The 19,206-nt window shown below is 43.7% G+C and overlaps 1 protein-coding gene across 1 annotated transcript in view; it reads right to left on the minus strand.

The window, feature by feature from the left end:
• Positions 1–19,206, minus strand: part of ulk4 (unc-51 like kinase 4) — a 459,640-nt gene that overhangs the window by 49,823 nt on the left and 390,611 nt on the right. Inside the window, exon 35 of the mRNA XM_039736934.1 lies at positions 16,519–16,704. Coding sequence (XP_039592868.1) covers positions 16,519–16,704 — 186 coding nt within the window. The remainder of the gene's footprint in view (positions 1–16,518; positions 16,705–19,206) is intronic.

Raw genomic sequence — 19,206 nt, forward strand, 5'->3', positions numbered from 1 at the left:
AAACTTTCAAGCACCACTGTAGTTTAGTATCATCTGCAAACGTAATCAGGTTGTTATTTATATTTCACTCACCAAATCCTGTGCGGGCGCTACTCGCTAGCCACTTTGCGGTTCTGTCGCTCGCGTATGGGGATGAGGATGCAAAATTTACACAGATTGTTATTTACATGGGAATTGTTCCATATGCATAATAGAACTAACTATTTCACATTACAGCGAGTAATTAACCGTAGTAACAAATAGTAAAACGTAATACTTTTAAAGTAAATTATGTTTCATGTTGCGTTAAGAGTTATTCATTGTGTTATACGATTTCATTCTGCTTGGCTTTGCAATTAACGCGCAAATTCTTTTTAAACTTACACTTTTATTGTAAAACTTCAGTAAAAACAATTTTTTGTCAATATCGCATTGAATTTTGATTTCGTGTTTGGAGTTTAATCATGAAAACGCAACATATAACTGCCTGTGAGTGAATTTCGTTTCTTTCTCTCTATCAAATAAAACGACTTTTTCGAATGTTTGTCTTTGTGATTTGTTAATTGTCTTTGCAAAAGCTCTTCTAATGTGAAACTGTAAACGTTTTAATATGAATGACATATCAAGATCTCCTTTCATGTCTAATGCTATCCCCTGTAGATGTACTACATTACCTTTCTTGGATACATCCTTCTTTCTACAGTAATTCGTGTGGTGGAAGACCGGACGGTGTTAACGGTTGTAGATATTCTTCGTGATATTGTAAGTTGATGTTTTCATTTTCCGCACCATCACCACCAACTGTTTCAGTGAGTGTATTGATACGCATTTAACCAGTTTGCCGTGTAACCGATCGTCAATTTTCACGTTAATTCATTTGACCTCATCATTTCTTCGGGATGAAATTCATCAATAAGATTTGGCCAGAACACGTCTTCTTTTATTGGGAACTTAAAGTGAGGAAAATGTAAAAATTTATAGAGAGCTGAGAGAGCAGGAACTGTGTCTGTCAAAAGCATTCACACCAATGAGAGGTGGGAGGACTGTGGGCGTGGCTGAATATGGTTGAGAGGAGGGCGGGACATGAAGAAATCTCATGGCCAAAGTCTCACCTCGCTGGACTGGAAAAAATCTCTTAGTAAAAGTCTCGCCTCAGGATTTTTTTTATATAATAGAGAGACATATGTTGTATTAAATAGAGCGGTGGTCTCATCATTGGCCCCCAAGAGACACCAGGTTATCCTAAAAAGAAAGTTCCAGAAATCCAAAGGGCTCTCATGCAGCAGCCAGTCACACAGGCCCCTCAGAAGACTTTGTACCGCCGACACAAGACCCCAGGGCTTATCCTATAAGCCAGTGAAAATCGTAACATATGGAGCTCAGAGAGAATATGAATTTGTAATAAGGGTCGTCCAACATAGATATATGGGTTAAAAATGCTTGGCGATCAGCTATAAACTCATTCACATTCATAATTTAAGACCTTGTTCAGCCTTGAAAAGTATTATTGAACTGCTTATCGATGTTGAGCCAATCAAAGGTGCGGTGCGGCAGCCGGGGAGTCGATTCACATCCATCAAGTGGCCATTAATCAGAGTCGTATGGCTGCAGTTGGGTGGGGATTTCACCTAACAAGGAGGTCCATTTCTGTTTTTTTTTTTTTCTCGTCTGGATTACGGTCACACTGAGTGTACTGGGAGTCCCTCTTTGCGCTACCACCCATGTACTCAGTGCTCGCAAAGCTGGTTTCGGCTTATCTGACTTGCTGTAATGAGGGGTATTTGAAAAGAATTAATCAGCCGTGCAGTGTAATTAATCAAACGGTCCGGACGTCGGGAAAGTATGAAGACAAAAAAAAGGGGGAAAAAAAAATCCTGCCTACCTGACAGGTTTATTCAAGGATTAAAAATTAATTCATTAATACGGACGCACTTAAATGGCATACTGAGTGATGTTAAGTTTCATTTTTTGATGATGTGGAGTGCCTTAAGGTGACCATCTTGTTCAAGATTACTCGCCAGATTTCAAATATCCATCACATAAAGTCACTCGCCACCTTAGCTGGGGTTCCTCATGGGCTTATCTATCCCACCTTTTTAGTTATAAGTGAAACGGCACTGACCAGAAAAGCAGGAGACAGAGCTGGAGGTGGCCGAGTTAAAGATGCTAAGATTTGTATTGGGTGTGACGAGGATGGACAGGATTAGAAATGAGGACATTAGAGGGTCAGCTCAGGTTGGACAGTTGGAGGACAAAGTCAGAGAGGCGAGATGATGTTGGTTTGGACATGTGTAGAGGAGAGATGCTGGGTATTTATTTATTTACTAGGGGGATTCGCCCCCTGCTCGCTTTGCTCACCAACCTCCCCTGCCTGCGCTACGCGCCAGTAACTTCACGTCTCTGCCACTCGCATATGTGGATTTCACTTTCACCAAACAACAAATCTTTCATTTCTCACAGATACGCCTCTTCATTGGGTAGAAACACTACTTTTCCCTGATGGTAACACGAATTAGATGATCTACAAGTCTCCGACTTAAACTTTCAATCTGAACAATGTATTCAATCTCTATTTCACCGAGTAATAATTTCTGTTTGTTTGCGCTGATGCAATCTTTACTATAATTTTTTTGAGACTTTTGAATTTTCGTACTTCCATTATCTCTAACCTGCATGTGCATAGCGCCAACGTTATTTATTCTTTACAACGTTCTACTTTCTCATCTACTCTTTGTCTTTTATTTCCAGCTCCAGGCGTAGTTAAATCTTTTAGCACAATGTCTTGCGGGATGTGAAAGTGTCTCTCTGAGAAAATCACATCTCGTCTCCTTCCAAAATTTTTTTTTATAATAGAGACATACATAAAGCTCTTTAAAAACAACATCAAGGCTGACCAAAGTGCTGTACAATAGAACCCAACATATACAGTAAGACACAGAATAACCAAAGGGTAAAAGAAACAGAAACACATAAACACATAAGAGCTGAAGAAATCTATACTAATAAAAGGCAAAGCCCTCACTCACTCACTCACTGACTCATCACTAATTCTCCAACTTCCCGTGTAGGTAGAAGGCTGAAATTTGGCAGGCTCATTCCTTACAGCAGGTTTCATTTTGAAATTCTACACGTAACGGTCATAATGGTCGATAATGGTCGACAACGTCCGCCATGTTGAAATTTCTTATTTATGGCTCCATCTTCACGAAATTTGACAGGCGGCTTCCCTGCGCTAACCGAAACCGATGTACGTACTTATTTCGGTGGTATGACGCCACTGTCGGCCGCCATATTGAACTTTCCAACGCCACTAATTTTCCAACTTCCCGTGTAGGTAGAAGGCTGAAATTTGGTACTTATTTCGGTGGTATGATGCCACTGTCGGCCGCCATATTGAACATTTCAACAGTCTTTGTTACTTATGGGCCCATCTTCAAGAAATTTGGTAAGCGGGTTCCCAACACTAACGGAATCCTACTACTGTACATATATACGTCCATAGCCTGCAGCTCGGTCACCGTGTGAGGCGGCGTTGGGTCCCCCATCCCAATGCCTCCCACGTTGTTGGCTGCCTGCCTATATAAGGCCGTCCGTCGCTCCAGTCTCTACATTCCCTTCCTTGCTTCGCCACGGGATTCCCGTCTCCCTGCTGATAACTACAGCCTTTTTATTTAATCCACGGCTTCTCCGCTGTTTTATTGTTTGTTTATTACGATTATAGTTATTGTGTAGGTATTTTAGACTTACTTTACATTGTTCTGGTCCCCATTTCCTTTATCATTCCAACCGTACCCCCATTAACATGTCTATCGAGGTGATCACCATCGATCAAAGAACTGTCACTTACTGAGTGGTTTCCATGCCCGGAGATGGCGCCTGCCTTTTCCATTCTCTGTGTTACATATTGCACGGCCATATCAGGCTCACTCTTGATATCCGGAGGAACATTATGTCTTATGTATTGAATGACTGGGACAGGTTCAAGGTGTGGACTGATGACGGTACAGGAGATAATTAGACTACACAGGAGCACTAGAAGAGTGAAATGCTTAAGCCCTTCACCTATGGTTCTGCATGTGACTTGATGGCTGCCGCTGAATTGTTCGGTTGTCGCTTTCAAGTGTAACGAAATGGCCAAATATTTTACACCTTTCGACAACCGCCAATGCCTCTTAAACATCTTAGACTGACAGGTGACGATTTCAGTAGTGGACACTTTGATGTTTATGAGTGTTTAAACTCTCAAAAGCTGGATGTGATTTTATCAATGAAACCGGTTGTATGCTTACAACGCTTGACAGATGCCGAATGTCTCTTCAACACAAGTCCTACAAATACTGTCGTCATTGAAACAAACCATGAAACTCAAACCGATTATGACAGCAGCAATCCAAGCTGTGAGATTTGAGACAAGATTACTGTTCACATGGCCGACTGTACGTTACATGCTCAGAGTAAGCTCAGCGCACAGCTTGGTCAGATTACAACCGGAGGGCCGAACTGACAACGTGGTATACAAAGAGATCCTTAACAAATAATTATTGGTATATTTTCCCTCAATTTAAAAAGGTTTAAATTTGTTCTTAATAAAAATTATAAGGCAGTACTTCGCCGCTGCAAAGCGCGGGTATTTTGCTAGTTCATAATAAAAAATACCCAGATAGTCAACATCTCATACTGGGTTAAAGGCCAGGGAGTAAAAGAGTGTTTTTAATAAGATTTAAAGACAGCAAGTGAAGTTTCTGCCTAACGTGCAATGGCAAATCGTTCCAGAGTTTTGGAGCTGCAATTGAAAAAGCCCGATCACCTCTGAGTTTGCATCGCATCTTAGGAACACGTAAAAGCATCTGGTCTGCTGACCTGAGAGGGTGAGACGATACATAAGGGTGCAGCAGTTCTGACAAATAAAATGGGGCACAACCATTAAAGGATTTAAAAACAAATCCAAGGATCTTAAAATGGATTCAAAAACTAACTGGAAGCCAGTGAAGGGAAGTCAAACTTGGGGTAACGTGCTCATGTTTGCTTGTGCCAGTTAAAAATCGAACAGTGGCATTTTGCACCAACTGTAGGCAAGTAATGGAGGCCTGGCTAATTCCAAAAAGAAGCGGCAGTGCAGTAGTCTAGACGAGAGGTCATAAAAGCACATATCACTGTTTCAAAGTTGCGTTTAGACAAAACAGGCTTGATTTTTGACAGCCGCTTCAACTGGAAAAAGCGAGATTTTACCACTGCGATCACATGGCTATCAAGTTTCAAATAAAAATTTCCATTTTCACAGCTAAATTCGTGTTCATGGATTTCTCACATTAAGCCACCGTGGAAAGGTCGATGCAGGGGGTTCCGCTGGTGGCATTAGGTCTAAATAACATGATTTCTGTCTCGTTCTCATTCAAATTTAGAAAATTTAATGCCATCCAACAATATTTATATTGGGAAAAGGATGTTAAGGATAGCTTATTTTATAGTGCCTTTCATATCTATCTATCTTTATATAGTGCCTTTCTTATTGATCTATCTGTCTATCAATTATAGATCCATATACTTGTATTTAAAAACTATAAGGTTATTTAAGAAAATTTAACTGGAAAATTTAAGTATTTCAAATGATTGTAGTTTTTTTTCCCCCATTAGAGGATCATCTCAGGTTGGATGGTTTCAGAGAGGCGAGATTGTGTTGGTTTGGACATGTGCAGAGGAGAGATGTTGGGTATATTGAGAGAAGGGTGCTAAGGATAGAGCTGCCAGGGAAAGGAGAAGAGGAAGACCTAAGAGAAGGTTTATGGATGTGGTGAGAGAGGACATGAAGGTGACAGAGCAAGATGACGAGGACAGGGAGATATGGAAGAAGATGATCCGCTGTGGCGACCCCTAACAGGAGCCGGGAAAAGAATAATAACAATATTAATAATAATAAATGTTTATGGGCGGCATGGTGGCGCTGCTGCCTCGCAGTTAGGAGACCCATCTGGGTTCGCTTCCCTGTGTGGAGTTTGCTTGTTCTTCCCGTGTCTGCGTGAGTTTCCTCCCACAGTCCAAAGACATGCAGGTTAGGTGGATTTGCGATCCTAAATTGGCCCTAGTGTGTGTGTGTGTGTGTGCCCAGCGGTGGGCTGGCACCCTGCCTGGGGTTTGTTTCCTGCCTTGCGCCCCGTGTTGGCTGGGATTGGCCCCAGCAGACCCCCCGTGACCCTGTAGTTAGGTGTGTGGACACGTGGACAAAATTGTTGGCACCCTTCAGTCAATGAAAGAAAAACTCAAAATGGTCACAGAAATAACTTTAATCTGACAAAAGTAATAATAAATAAAAATTCTATGAAATTTAACCAATGAAAGTCAGACATTGATTTTCAACCATGCTTCAACAGAATTATTTAAAAAAATAAACTCATGAAAACAGGCCTGGACAAAAATGATGGTACCCCTAACTTAATATTTTGTTGCACAACCTTTTGAGGCAATCAGTGCAATCAAACGATTCCTGTAACTGTCAATGAGACTTCTGCACTTCTCAGCAGGTATTTTGGCCCACTTCTCATGAGCAGACTGCTCCAGTTGTCTCAGGTTTGAAGGGTGCCTTTTCCAGACGGCATGTTTCAGCTCTTTCCAAAGATGCTCAATAGGATTGAGGTCAGGGCTCATAGAAGGCCACTTTAGAATAGTCCAATGTTTTCCTCTTAGCCATTCTTGGGTGTTTTTAGCTGTGTGTTTTGGGTCATTGTCCTGTTGCAAGACCCATGACCTGCGACTGAGACCAAGCTTTCTGACACTGGCCAGCACATTTCTCTCTAGAATCCCTTGATTGTCTTGAGATTTCATTGTACCCTGCACAGATTCAAGACTCCCTGTGCCAGATGCAGCAAAGCAGCCCCAGAACATAACAGAGCCTCCTCCATGTTTCACAGAAGGGACAGTGTTCTTTTCTTGATATGCTTCATTTTCCGTCTGTGAACATAGAGCTGATGTGCCTTGGCAAAAAGTTCAATTTTTGTCTCATCTGTCCATAGGACATTCTTCCAGAATCTTTGTGGCTTGTCCACATGTAGTTTGGCAAATTCCAGTCTGGCTTTTTATGATTTGTTTTCAACAATGGTGTCCTCCTTGGTCGTCTCCCATGAAGTCCACTTTGGCTCAAACAACGACGGATGGTGCGATCTGACACTGATGTTCCTTGAGCTTGAAGTTCACCTTGGATCTCTTTAGAAGTTTTTCTGGGCTTTTTTGTTACCATTCGTATTATCCGTCTCTTTGATTTGTCATCAATTTTCCTCCTGCGCCACGTCCAGGGAGGTTGGCTACAGTCCCATGGATCTTAAATTTCTGAATAATATGTGCAACTGTAGTCACAGGAACATCAAGCTGCTTCGAGATGGTCTTATAGCCTTTACCTTTGACATGCTTGTCTATAATTTTCTTTCTAATCTCCTGAGACAACTCTTTCCTTTGCTTCCTCTGGTCCATGTTGAGTGTGGTACACACCATGTCACCAAACAACACAGTGACTACCTGGAGCCCTATATATACTGTAGGTCCACTGACTGGTTACAAGATTGTAGACACCTGTGATGCTAATTAGTGGACACACCTTGGATTAACATGTCCCTTTGGTCACATTATTTTCAGGCTTTTCTAGGGGTACCATCATTTTTGTCCAGGCCTGTTTCATGAGTTTATTTTTATTTTTTTAAATAATTCTGTTGAAGCATGGTTGAAAAGCAATGTCTGACTTTCATTGGTTAAATTTCATAGAATTTTTATTTATTATTACTTTTGTCAGATTAAAGTTATTTCTGTGACCATTGTGAGTTTTTCTTTCATTGACTGAAGGGTACCAACAATTTTGTCCACGTGTGTAGCAGGTTGGATAATGGATGGATGTTTCATTTAAATTGCGCTTTTTTTTTTCTCGCAGGGGTGGGGATCGATCTGTTCTTAACTTAATTCTTCTTTTTGTAAAAACTTGATTGCTTTGTATGGATTCCAATAAAATTAATAAAATAAATAAAAAATAAATTGCGCTTTTCTCACTACTCAAAGCGCTCAGTGAGTGGGGAGCCATGTCATGTGCTGCACCCACCTGGCTGATGTGACGGCAGCCATTTTCGTGTCAGTATGCTCACCACACATTAGCTGTTGGGTGGTGAAGTGGTGAGGTAGACAGCCAATTAGAGACTGGGGATGATTAAGGGGCCAGAATGACCAGGCCAAGGTGAATGATTTAGCCTGGACCCTACTTTTTACGAAGGATGCCCAGGCACCTTTAATGACCACAGAGAGTCAGGACCTTGGTTTTTAAGTCTCATGCAAAGGACGGTGCCATTTTTACGACACAGTGTCCCCGTCACTGCACTGGGCCATTGGGATCCGCACTCAAGTTAAGCTCCATCTGCTGGCTTCACCCACAGCTCTTCCAGCAGTAACCCCAACTTTTCCTTCATGATCTCCCATCCATGTACTGGCTGGACCTAAAGAGGCTTAGCTTCAGGTGGATGAGCTGTTCTGGGCTGGCGGGCTGTGCTGGGCCAGAAGGACCAGGGCTGACTGCACTTCCAAAAGAGACTCCAATCACTTGATGTGTGCAGCAAGCTGTTCTACCAGTGCCCAGTAACCAGGGTGTTGTTCTACGCTGAGCAACTAGAGTTCAAGCGATGCCCAACGCCTCTGGAGAGCCTCCTCTATCACAGGAGAAACACTGGACATACTGGAAGCTGTTGTGGAAAAGAGGAGGTGTGGTAGAGTGAAGGGGTCACCAACTCCGGTCCTGGAGGACCAATGTGGCTGCAGGTTTTCATTCTAACCCTTTTCTTAATGAGTGACTTGTTTTTGCTGCTAATTAACTTCTTTTGAACTCATTTTAATTGACTTCCCCATGAAGACTCAGACCTCTTAATTGTTTCTTTTTCCTTAATTAGCAGCCAAACAATAATGAGATAAAAAATGAGCCAAAAGAACTGGTGTCCATCATATACAACATCTGAAAATAAAGAAATGTGAAGGTCTCTGGAATGCTGATCTTCTCAGGTTCCCAAAACATTTTACCAGAAAAGAGAAAATCCACAATTTCGGAAATGCCTGCTAATGCACCACAAGAGCAGCAATAAGCCACGAAATTAAAGAATGGGTTTAATTAACGACAGGAATTGGCACCTCATTAAGCAGCTGGTTAGAGTGAAATTGGTTGGAGTTTGAATTAGCTGGTCTTCTGTTGACTCCCTCACTTCACATTTCATTTCTATTTGGGTGCAATTTAAGGAAAAAAAATGAAGCAAATGAGAGGAAAGATGACGAAATTCAGGGGAGCAAATCTTAAAAAGCAATTCAATTAAAATGAATTCACAAGACGTTAATTAACACAAACAGGGCACTCATTAGAAAAAGGGTTTAGGATGAAAACCTGCACCCACAGTGGTCCTCCAGGACTGGACTTGGCGACCCCTGGTATAGCAGGTCCACAGCTCAGATCAAAAAGGCCAGTTTTTAAATAAATGGTCGCCGCACTCATGTTTTAAAGAGGGGGCATGGTAGTGTGGCCGGAGTGGTTCCCGGGCGGTCCTCGCTTAAGTGCACAGGTGAGGAGTCGTCCGCATCCGTGATTGAAGCCGGGAGCTGCTAATCAGCACACCTGAGCCACGTCCCTGCGATAAATAGGAGAAGCGCGAGGCGGAAAGACCGGTAACCTTACGGAAGAACGAAAGATCTGGAGAGTGAGAGTGCAGAATTGTGGTAGTGCAAAAGAATGGACGAGCCAACAAGCTGAGGAAAAGGAAGGTCAGTGCGGTCAGGGGTCCCGGATAGAGTGAGCGATCGGTGCTAAAGGGACAGATTGTGCCCACTGACTATGTGAAAGAATGGAATCCACCCTAGGGATCTGAGGGACGGCCAACATGTGCGAGAAGGAAGACGAGAGGACAACCGACCCCGAGCAGTCAGGCAGACGCTGGCGGAAGGCAGCTAAGACGGGGGGGGTCGGTAGACAGAGGACCGCGGCGGCTGAAGTCTCGTTGGCTGAGCAAACATTGAGCAAGCTGAAGAGGCTGGGAAGGAGCTGTGTCTGGCTGGCTGGTGTAGCCCCAAAGACTGCTGCTGTTTTAATTCTCGTGTTTTACCCTTTTGGGATTTCACTGTTTATTATGGATTATTTATTTATGGACGGTCCTCCCTGCGTGGAGTTTGCATGTTCTCCCCGTGTCTGCGTGGGTTTCCTTCCACACTCCAAAGACATGCAGGTTAGGTGCATTGGCGATTCTAAATTGGCCCTAGTGTGTGTGCCATGAGGTGGGCTGGTGCCCTGCCCGGGGTTTGTTTCCTGCCTTACACCCAGTGTTGGCTGGGATTGGCTCCAGCAGACCCCCGTGACCCTGTAGTTAGGATATAGCGGGTTGGATGATGGATGGATATTTATGGACATTTGAGGACTGCACTAATTTATTTGCACACTTTTGCTTTTGGTTTGGCTTTTTAAATAAAAGCACTTTTGCCCTTTTTTGCACCATCCCCTTGCTTCGTTGTGTCTCACCGTCCAGCTCATCGGTGACAATTACCGACAGTGTAATTGGAGACGGGAGCCTGGAGCAGAACCCGCATTGTCACAGGAGGGTGGCAAAAGTTAGGGTGCCATCATAAAAAAAACCCTCCATGGGGGGGGCGTTGCCTTGGAGAACTTTTAGCCCCAGGCTCATTCCAACATGGTGTGCTAAGAAGCACCTCTGGGGCTGAGATCTGGCGGCGTCTACAACTAAATGCTAATACTTTTTAATTTGCTATGTTTGCATGATATACAGGGATGGGCATAAAGATCTCCCACATTTTGAAGGGGCATAAAAAATGAACAAAGCTATCTAAAAAAAAAAAGAGAAAAACTGTACAGTGATCCCCCCAAGGAAGTTACATTCCAGACCCATCAGCGATAGGTGAAATTCCGCGATATAGAAACATTTTTTTTTACAGCTTAAGCCTTAAAATGCCCCTCTCACACGCTTTAAACACATGTAAACTTGTAATGGCGAGTGACATCCGCGTAACGTTTTCCTTCCTGAAGCATATCCAGGAGTTGTACCTTCTCCTGAATGGTCAAGGTCTTCCTCTGGCGCTTAGGCTCACTACTTACTACCAGAAGGCTTAGAAGATTCAGGACGCTTGGGAGCTGAAAACAAAATGAAAAGTTCACAAAAAGTTTGCTCACAACAATCGGACCACCATACGCAGAGATGTGAGATACGTCGGGGACCCACGCTCGCTGTTCTTGCGAGATTACACCACGTTAGCAGCAGCCAATCAGAGCCCAAGAGAATGAAAATCCCAATCTGATTGGTTGAGTCTCCTCTTTCAGCCAATAACGGACCTTGTAAGAAATCATCAAGGTACTGTAACGCGAAACTCTTTGTCTACCGTAGTGTACAATGTACGTATATTTAATGATTTACTGTACTGTTTTGCTTAAAGGTTCATTATTTTATATACATATTGACTTTTGTCACGCACGAGCGCATGGGGAGCAGCTTAAGGACCCGACGTGCAACGTGACAAGTCGTGCCAGGGGATTAACAGCGGGGTACTAACCTCTCTAATTCTATTTCGTCAGAAAAGACAAAACACCGCCGCCGTAATCTCGCCCGGATGACTCAAAGAACCACAACACTTCCGGGTCCCTTTCTACCCTCTGGTCCCTGTTTGATGATGTCAGCTACCCATCCATCACCACGGTTTTCCCAGCATTCCACTGTTTAATTTCCGGTCCGGCCCTATAAGTTGTCCACCTACCTGCCCTTATGTGTCTGATGATTTTGTTTGATTTATTTGACCTTAATTTGCAGTATACGGGGCTAAAAACCCCAAACCTTTATGATCTTGTTGTCTATTTATTACAATTTTACTGCATTTTAGTCAATATTTACGGTTATGTTATAGTTATTATAATACGTATTGTTCTGACAAACTCTTGTCTAGCACGCGTTGTGACAAATGAAAAGCTTATGTACATTTCGTTATGAATTGCGACTCTGTCTACGTATTCCTGTACTCATAGCAGTATGTTTTATGAATTACTAGTGTATTGCTTAAATGTTATGTATATGTTAGTTATTATAAATTATAATATTGTTCAAACGAACGTTTGTCTAGTATACGTAGTGACTGCTGAGAACCGTATGCTTTGTTATGAATTGGCTGCAAAGTACACTACAGGTAGGATGTACTTATTGAATTTTTCCACGATATAGCGGGGGCGCGATCGCTGAACCGCGATATAGCGGGGGATCACTGTATATATTTCTCAAAAGTACGTAAAAAAACAGTTTTGTTTTAATGGGTTTTAAAAATCACATCAAACAAATGGCGGCCGTCGTTGGCAATACATTGCTGAAGACGTTCCCGGAAGTTCTCCGTCATCGATTTCCTGTCTGATCCTTTCCTTCAAATCCTCAAGAGATCGAGGACGACGTTTGAAAACCTTTTCCTTTAGGTATCCCCAAAGGAAAAAGTCACAGGGGCTTAAATCTGGTGACCACGCCGGCCACTCCCACATCTCCCCTCAAAGAGATTAAATGGGACATTTCCCTGAACACTCCAAACGAACGTCGTGCTGTGTGAGCTGTGGCCATGTCCATAAATGTTCTGTTTCCACATCGCCCAGTTTGGGGCGCAGAAAGGTCCCCAACATTTCAACATACCGGTCGGAGATCACAGTTACTGTTGCACCACCTTCATCAAAAAAGTAGGGGCCGATGACACCAAAGTTAGCAACGGGCTCACCAAACAGTTACGCGAGGAGAGTGGAGCAGTCGTTGGTTGAGTTCATGAGGATTATGTTCGGCCCAATAGCAAAAATTCTGCTTGTTCTGCAGATATGGAAGTGAGCCTCATCACTACTCAGAAGAACAGCTGCAGTGGAGAACCTGTTCGAGAGTTTCGGCACTTAAGGCTCAGCGGTTGGCCTGATCTCTCTCACTTAACTCTTGAGCCAACATCATTTTGTAAAGATGCAGTTTTAAATCGGCATGCAGGATCCTCCTCAAATTCTGACTTGACCTCCCCAGTGCCATATCGTGCTTACGAGCAGAACACTTCGGTGATTGCTGAATGGATGTTCTTACTGCTTCCACATTTTTTGGTGTTCTAGCGTTCCGAGATCTGCCAGGTGATTTTCTTTTCAGTGTGGACCCAGTTGCCCGAATGTTAGAAACCCATAGCGAAATTGTTTTCCGATCTGGTACAGATGCATTTCGACCGAGCAAGTAGCGCGTACAGAACACTCTCTCTGCGTCGTTATCACAGAACGATTGTTTTCATAATACGCTTGAACAACAAAGCCCTGCTGTTCACCGGTCCAACTCATGATGGGCACAGAAAACGGTAGAGCCTGACCTACCGAATGAGACCACCTACCCCACCTCTCTACCCCCACTACAGTCCACACAGTTCTCCCTCAAATATATAAACTGCTCAAAAAAATTAAAGGAATACTCTGAAAACCCATCAGATCTCAATGGGGAAAAAGGAATCCCACTGGCTCTCTCTACTGATCCGGACTGGTATGGTGATGTGTTAGGAATGAAAGGATGGAAATGAAAACGATCAACCGACAGAGGGACACCCCGAAAATCAAAGGGAAAAAATGATGGGGCAGGCAGGTGAGTCCATTTGGCCGAAATGTCATTGCAGCAACTCCAAATTGTCCTCAGTAGTTTGTATGTATGACTGACAATGTCCTAAGGAGATGACAGATGGTGTCCTGGGGGATCTCCTCCCAGATCTGGACTAAGGCATCACTGAGCTCCTGGACAGGCTGAGGTGTCGGATGGACTGAAACATAATGTCCCACCCAGTGGTGTCCTATTGGATTGAGGTCAGCGGGAGCAGGGGGGGCTTGGTGGAATTTTAGTCAATGGTATTAATTCCTTCATCCTCTCAACACATGATGCCGGGCATTGTCGTGCACCAGGAGGAACCAGCATAGGGTCTGACAAGGGGTCCAAGGATTCCATCCTGATACCTAATGGCAGTCAAGGTGCCGTTGCCTAGCCTGTAGAGGTCTGTGCGTCCCTCCATGGATATGCCTCTCCAGATTATACCATCACTGACCCCCCACCAAACCGGTCATGTTGAACGATGTCACAGGCAGAAAAACGTTCTCCATGGCTTCTCCAGACCCTTTCACGTCTGTAACATGTGCTCAGGGTGAACCTGCTCTCATCTGTGAAAAGCACAGGGCGCCAGTGGTGGACCTGCCAATTCTGGTATTCTATGGCAAATGCCAATCGAGCTCCACGGTGCCCCCTAGAGGACATTGTTGGGCCCTCAGACCACCCTCATGAAGTCTGTTTCTGATTGTTTGGTCAGAGATATTCACACCAGTGGCCGGCCTGCTTGCTGGAGGTCATTTTGTAGGCTCTGCCAGTGCTCATCCTGTTCCTCTTTGGCCAAAGGAGCAGATACTGGTGGGCCCTGATGATTGGTTAAGGACCTTCTACGGGGGGCCTGTCCAGCTCTCCTAGAGGAACTGCCTGTCTGTCTCTTGGAATCTCCTCCTGTGACGATGCGGGTTCTGCTCCATACTCCCAACACTGTTCAGGAGCCCTTGAACCCAACACCGTCGATAATGTCACCGAGATGAGCTAGACAGTGAGACAACATTTGAGCAAGGGGATGGTTCAAAAAGGTGCATAGTGCTTTTATTAAAAATCAAATCAACAATAAAAAAAACCAGTGTTCAATAAAGTGCAGTGATTCAAAAATAGTTCAATAAATAATCCATAAAAAGAAAAACGTGGAGGTTTAAAAATCAATAAAAAGAAAATTGTTCAACAGGAAACAGTCTCTAAAATCATTAGCAAGCCCGGGGTTTTTCACTCCAGCGTCTCTCCTGCTTCACCCATCTGGGCCCCGCAACAAGTGAGGCGCTCACTTTGCAGCTGACCTTCTTTATACCTGCTTCTGCTGTCAGTTGCCTTATCGATCCCTGGCTTCGGTCGGCTCCTCCGGACAGCGACTTGGGAATTCCCCACGACCAAGGCTCTTACGCAGGGAACACCACGTCCCAAGTCCCGACTCTCGCTACCTTCTGCGGTGAGTCCTGCACCTTCCGATCACTGCCGCCCTTCAAATCTAACTCTACAGGAGCGACCAAAACTTCTCCCAGGTGTTGGCCAAACACCCAGGCTGCTTCCTGCTGCACCGACTTGCTCTCTCCCTCCTCACTGCCTCCTGCTCCAACTTCCGTTTACTTCTGTTCTTTTACTTTCGTTTTCTGATCGCTCTTTCTGTTTTTATCTCCCCCCCTCCCAACCGACTCGCGCTTCTTTATATTGTGAGGGGCCATAGCAGCTGCAGCACATTAGCCATGGGAACAATCACGGATGTGGGCAGTCCCTCACCTGTGCACGCGGTGAGAAACGCCCACACCGCAGATCGCCCCGCCGCTTGCTACGACTACTACACCCCTCACGAAGCCGCCTCGAGTGCGGTGATTATTTATTTAAAAATAAACGGCCTTTGCTCAGCAAGCTGTGGACCCATAACACCACACCTTCATGCCCTTGAGACTGTGCTGGGAGACACAGCAAACCTTCTGGCAATGCCACGTGGTACTGATGTGCCATCCTGGAGAAGCTGGACTACCTGTGCCAGCTCTGTAGGGTCCAGGTATGGCCTCATGCTACCAGTAGTGACACTGACCGCAGCCAAATGTAAAATGAGTGTCAAAACAGATGAGGAGGGAAAAATGTCAGTGGCCTCCCTCCACCTGTTAAGCCATTCATTCCTGTTTAGGGGGTCGTCTCATTGTGGCCCCCTCTAGTGCACCAAAGGCAGCTGAAACTGAAGAACAAGCCCCTCTGCTACTTCACTGAGCAGATCAACAGCCCAGAAGGTTCACTGACTTGATTCTGTACTCTCATTCAAAAGGGTTCCTTTCATTTTTTTGAGCAGTTTATTATTATTATATTTAATATAATATATATTTATTAGACTTATGTATATAAGTATTCTGTGGTGGGCTGGCGTCCTGCCCGGGGTTTGTTTCCTGCCTTGCGCCCTGTGTTGGCTGGGATTGGCTCCAGCAGACCCCCCGTGACCCTGTCGTTAGGCTATAGCGGGTTGGATAATGGATGGATGGATGGATATAAATATTACATTATTTTATGTTTCTGAATTTCCCCTTGGCATTAATAAAGTTGACCTCATCAATTTACAGAAACGAGGCCTACCAGAATTTGGAGAAGGGTCTGAGCGGCAGGCTGGACACTGACGGGACACTGACATTGTGTGTGAAATGAGCGCGGTATCAAATATTCGCCACACGCGCCACTTTTGGTTTTTTTTTTTCCCCACATTTCAAACTCCATCGCCGCGGGCAGACATTATGATTGCAATTGAAATCTTCACACACTTGAACGTTTCCTGCGCTGTTTATAACTGTTAAACTGAAACGTGCTTGTTCTCGATGACAAATTTATTTTTATTCTGCTTTACCGGCACACAAATGCACAAATAGCACCCCCTCCTCCCCGATGACAAAATCCCCGTTGGTGCGTCGTCACCTACCAGGCGTTTAATAATCCTGAGCAGCAGCTTCAGGTGCTTCGGGTCCTGCTGTGTCTGGAGGGCTTCGGTGAAACACTGCACATTTTCTGGAGACATGCTGGCCGGGTTGTCACCTCCATACAGCTGAACTAATAAAGACAGGCACTGAATGGCACCTTCATAGACTTCGGTGTCATCGCTCGTTAACTAGATGGGGGAGAAAAAGGAGAAGCAGGACATTCAATTAGATTTGTGACATACAAGTGAACATGCAACCTCGCCACGCGAGCCGGCAGATTTTTATTAAATTGGCGTCTCATTTTACTATGCCAGGCACACACTCGCTTTCCTGACAACGTAGCTACAAGGGATCTTGGGGGGCCGACTCCAGTCTGTCAATACTCCACTCCATTACCGTGCCACGACTCCGTTTCTTGTATGTGACAGTGTCACAGTGCTGAGACTTCATTTCCCACTACGGTGGGCTTTTTCTTCACATTATTTCAGCAAACATTCGCCATCTTCGCTCTAGAAAAGGACAGTACCCTCACCCTGCACTTTAATTGTTGCACAAAGAAAGACACGGCTCATCGGAAAAGATGCCTCTCTTGAAATATGGAACAAAAGTGGGCTATATTTAGCATAATAGGAGGCGACCCCCCTGACAGCCCTCAGTGCCAACAGAAATGCAAAAAGGTAAACAGAAAAGGCGTCCTTATTGCACAAAACAATAATCAAAGGAAGAGAGAAGCACAAAAATAAAGAGAAATTCGTCCAACCAGACATTGAACCCCTGTCTACACTGTGTGCAAAATTATTAGGCAAGTGATTATTTTGACCATATTATCATTTTTTATGCATATATTCCAACTCCAAGCTGTATTAACTTGAATGCTTATTTGATTTAAGCACGTCAGGTGATGTGTATTTGTGTAATGAGAGAGAGTGTGGCCTAAGGAGATCAACACCTGATATCAAGGTGTGCAGAATTATTAGGCAGCTTGTTCTCCTTGGGCAAAATGGGCCAAAAAAGAGATTTAACTGACTCTGAAAAGTCAAAAATTGTAAAAAGTCTTTCAGAGGGATGCAGCGCTCTTGAAATTGCTCAGATATTGTGGCGTGATGACAGAACCATCAAACGTTTTGTTTCAAATAGTCAACAGGGCCACACGAAACATGTTGGGGAAAAAAAAGACGCAAATTAACTGCCAAAGATTTAAGAAGGGTCCAACGTGAAGCTACCAGGAACCCGTTTACCTCCAGTACTGTCATATTCTAGAACTGCAGCCTACCTGGAGTGCCCAGAAGTACAAGGTGTTCAGTGCTCAGAGACATGGCCAAGGTAAGGAGGGCTGAAACCCGACCACCCCTGAGCAAGACACACAAGTTGAAACGTCAAGACTGGGCCAAGAAATACCTAAAGACAGATTTTTCAAAGGTTTTATGGACTGATGAGATGAGAGGGACTCTTGACAGAGCAGATGGATGGGCCCAGTGGCTGGTTCAGTAACAAGCACAGAGCTCCACTTCGGCTCAGACGCCAGCAAGGTGGAGGTGGGGTACTGGTATGGGCTGTTATTATTAAAGATGAACTAGTTGGTTCTTTTTGGGTTGAAGATGGACTCAAAATCAACTCCCAAACATAATGCCATTTTTTAGAAGACACTTTCTTCAAGCAGTGGTACAGGAAAAAGTCTGCATCTTTCAAGAAGACCATGATTTTTATGCAAGACAATCATACCCACCTACCTATCATATAGCACCTTTCCTATCTATCTATCCTGCCTACTATACTAAGATTAAAATCAATCTATTAGGTAGGCACTATATAATAGATAGATAGATAGATGAGAAAGGCACTATATGATAGATGGATAGATAAATAGATATAAAAGGCACTATATAATAGATAGATAGATGTGAAAGACACTATATAAAAGATAGATAGATAAATCTATCTATCATATAGTGCCTTTCACATCTATCTATCTATCATATAGTGCCTTTCACATCTATTTATCTGTAATATAGTGCCTTTCACATCTATCTATCTATCTATTCATCATATAGTGCCTTTCACATCTATCTATCTATCTATTTATCATATAGTGCCTTTCACATCTATCTATCTATCTATCATATAGTGCCTTTCACATCTATTTATCTATCTATCCATCCATCCATCCATCCATCTATTATATAGTGCCTATCTAATAGATTGATTTTAATCTTAGTATAGTAGGCAGGATAGATAGGAAAGGTGCTATATGATTGATAGAAAGATAGATAGATAGGAATTAAAGACACTATATAATATATAGATAAGAAAGGTGCTATATGATAGGTCGGTGGGTATGATTGTCTTGCATAAAAATTATGGTCTTCTTGAAAGATGCAGACTTTTTCCTGTACCACTGCTTGAAGAAAGTGTCTTCTAAAAAATGGCATTATGTTTGGGAGTTGATTTTGAGTCCATCTTCAACTTCTGTAAAAGTCAAATTTCACCCTGGGGACAGATATAGCGCAATCTCTCTACCCATGATGGTCTCTGCTTTTGCTATCGTCCTCTTCTCCCATCATTTCTGTGATGGTGAACTAGAAAGTCCAGCATCAGTTGTGTAAATTCTGTTAACCCCCCCCTCCAAAGCTCAGACAAGCCCATCCTCACCCAAAGCACTTGTCACATCATCACAGACGACAGTATGTATT

This window comes from Polypterus senegalus, chromosome 15 (genome assembly GCF_016835505.1).
Source record: "Polypterus senegalus isolate Bchr_013 chromosome 15, ASM1683550v1, whole genome shotgun sequence".
Classification (NCBI taxonomy): domain Eukaryota; kingdom Metazoa; phylum Chordata; class Cladistia; order Polypteriformes; family Polypteridae; genus Polypterus; species Polypterus senegalus.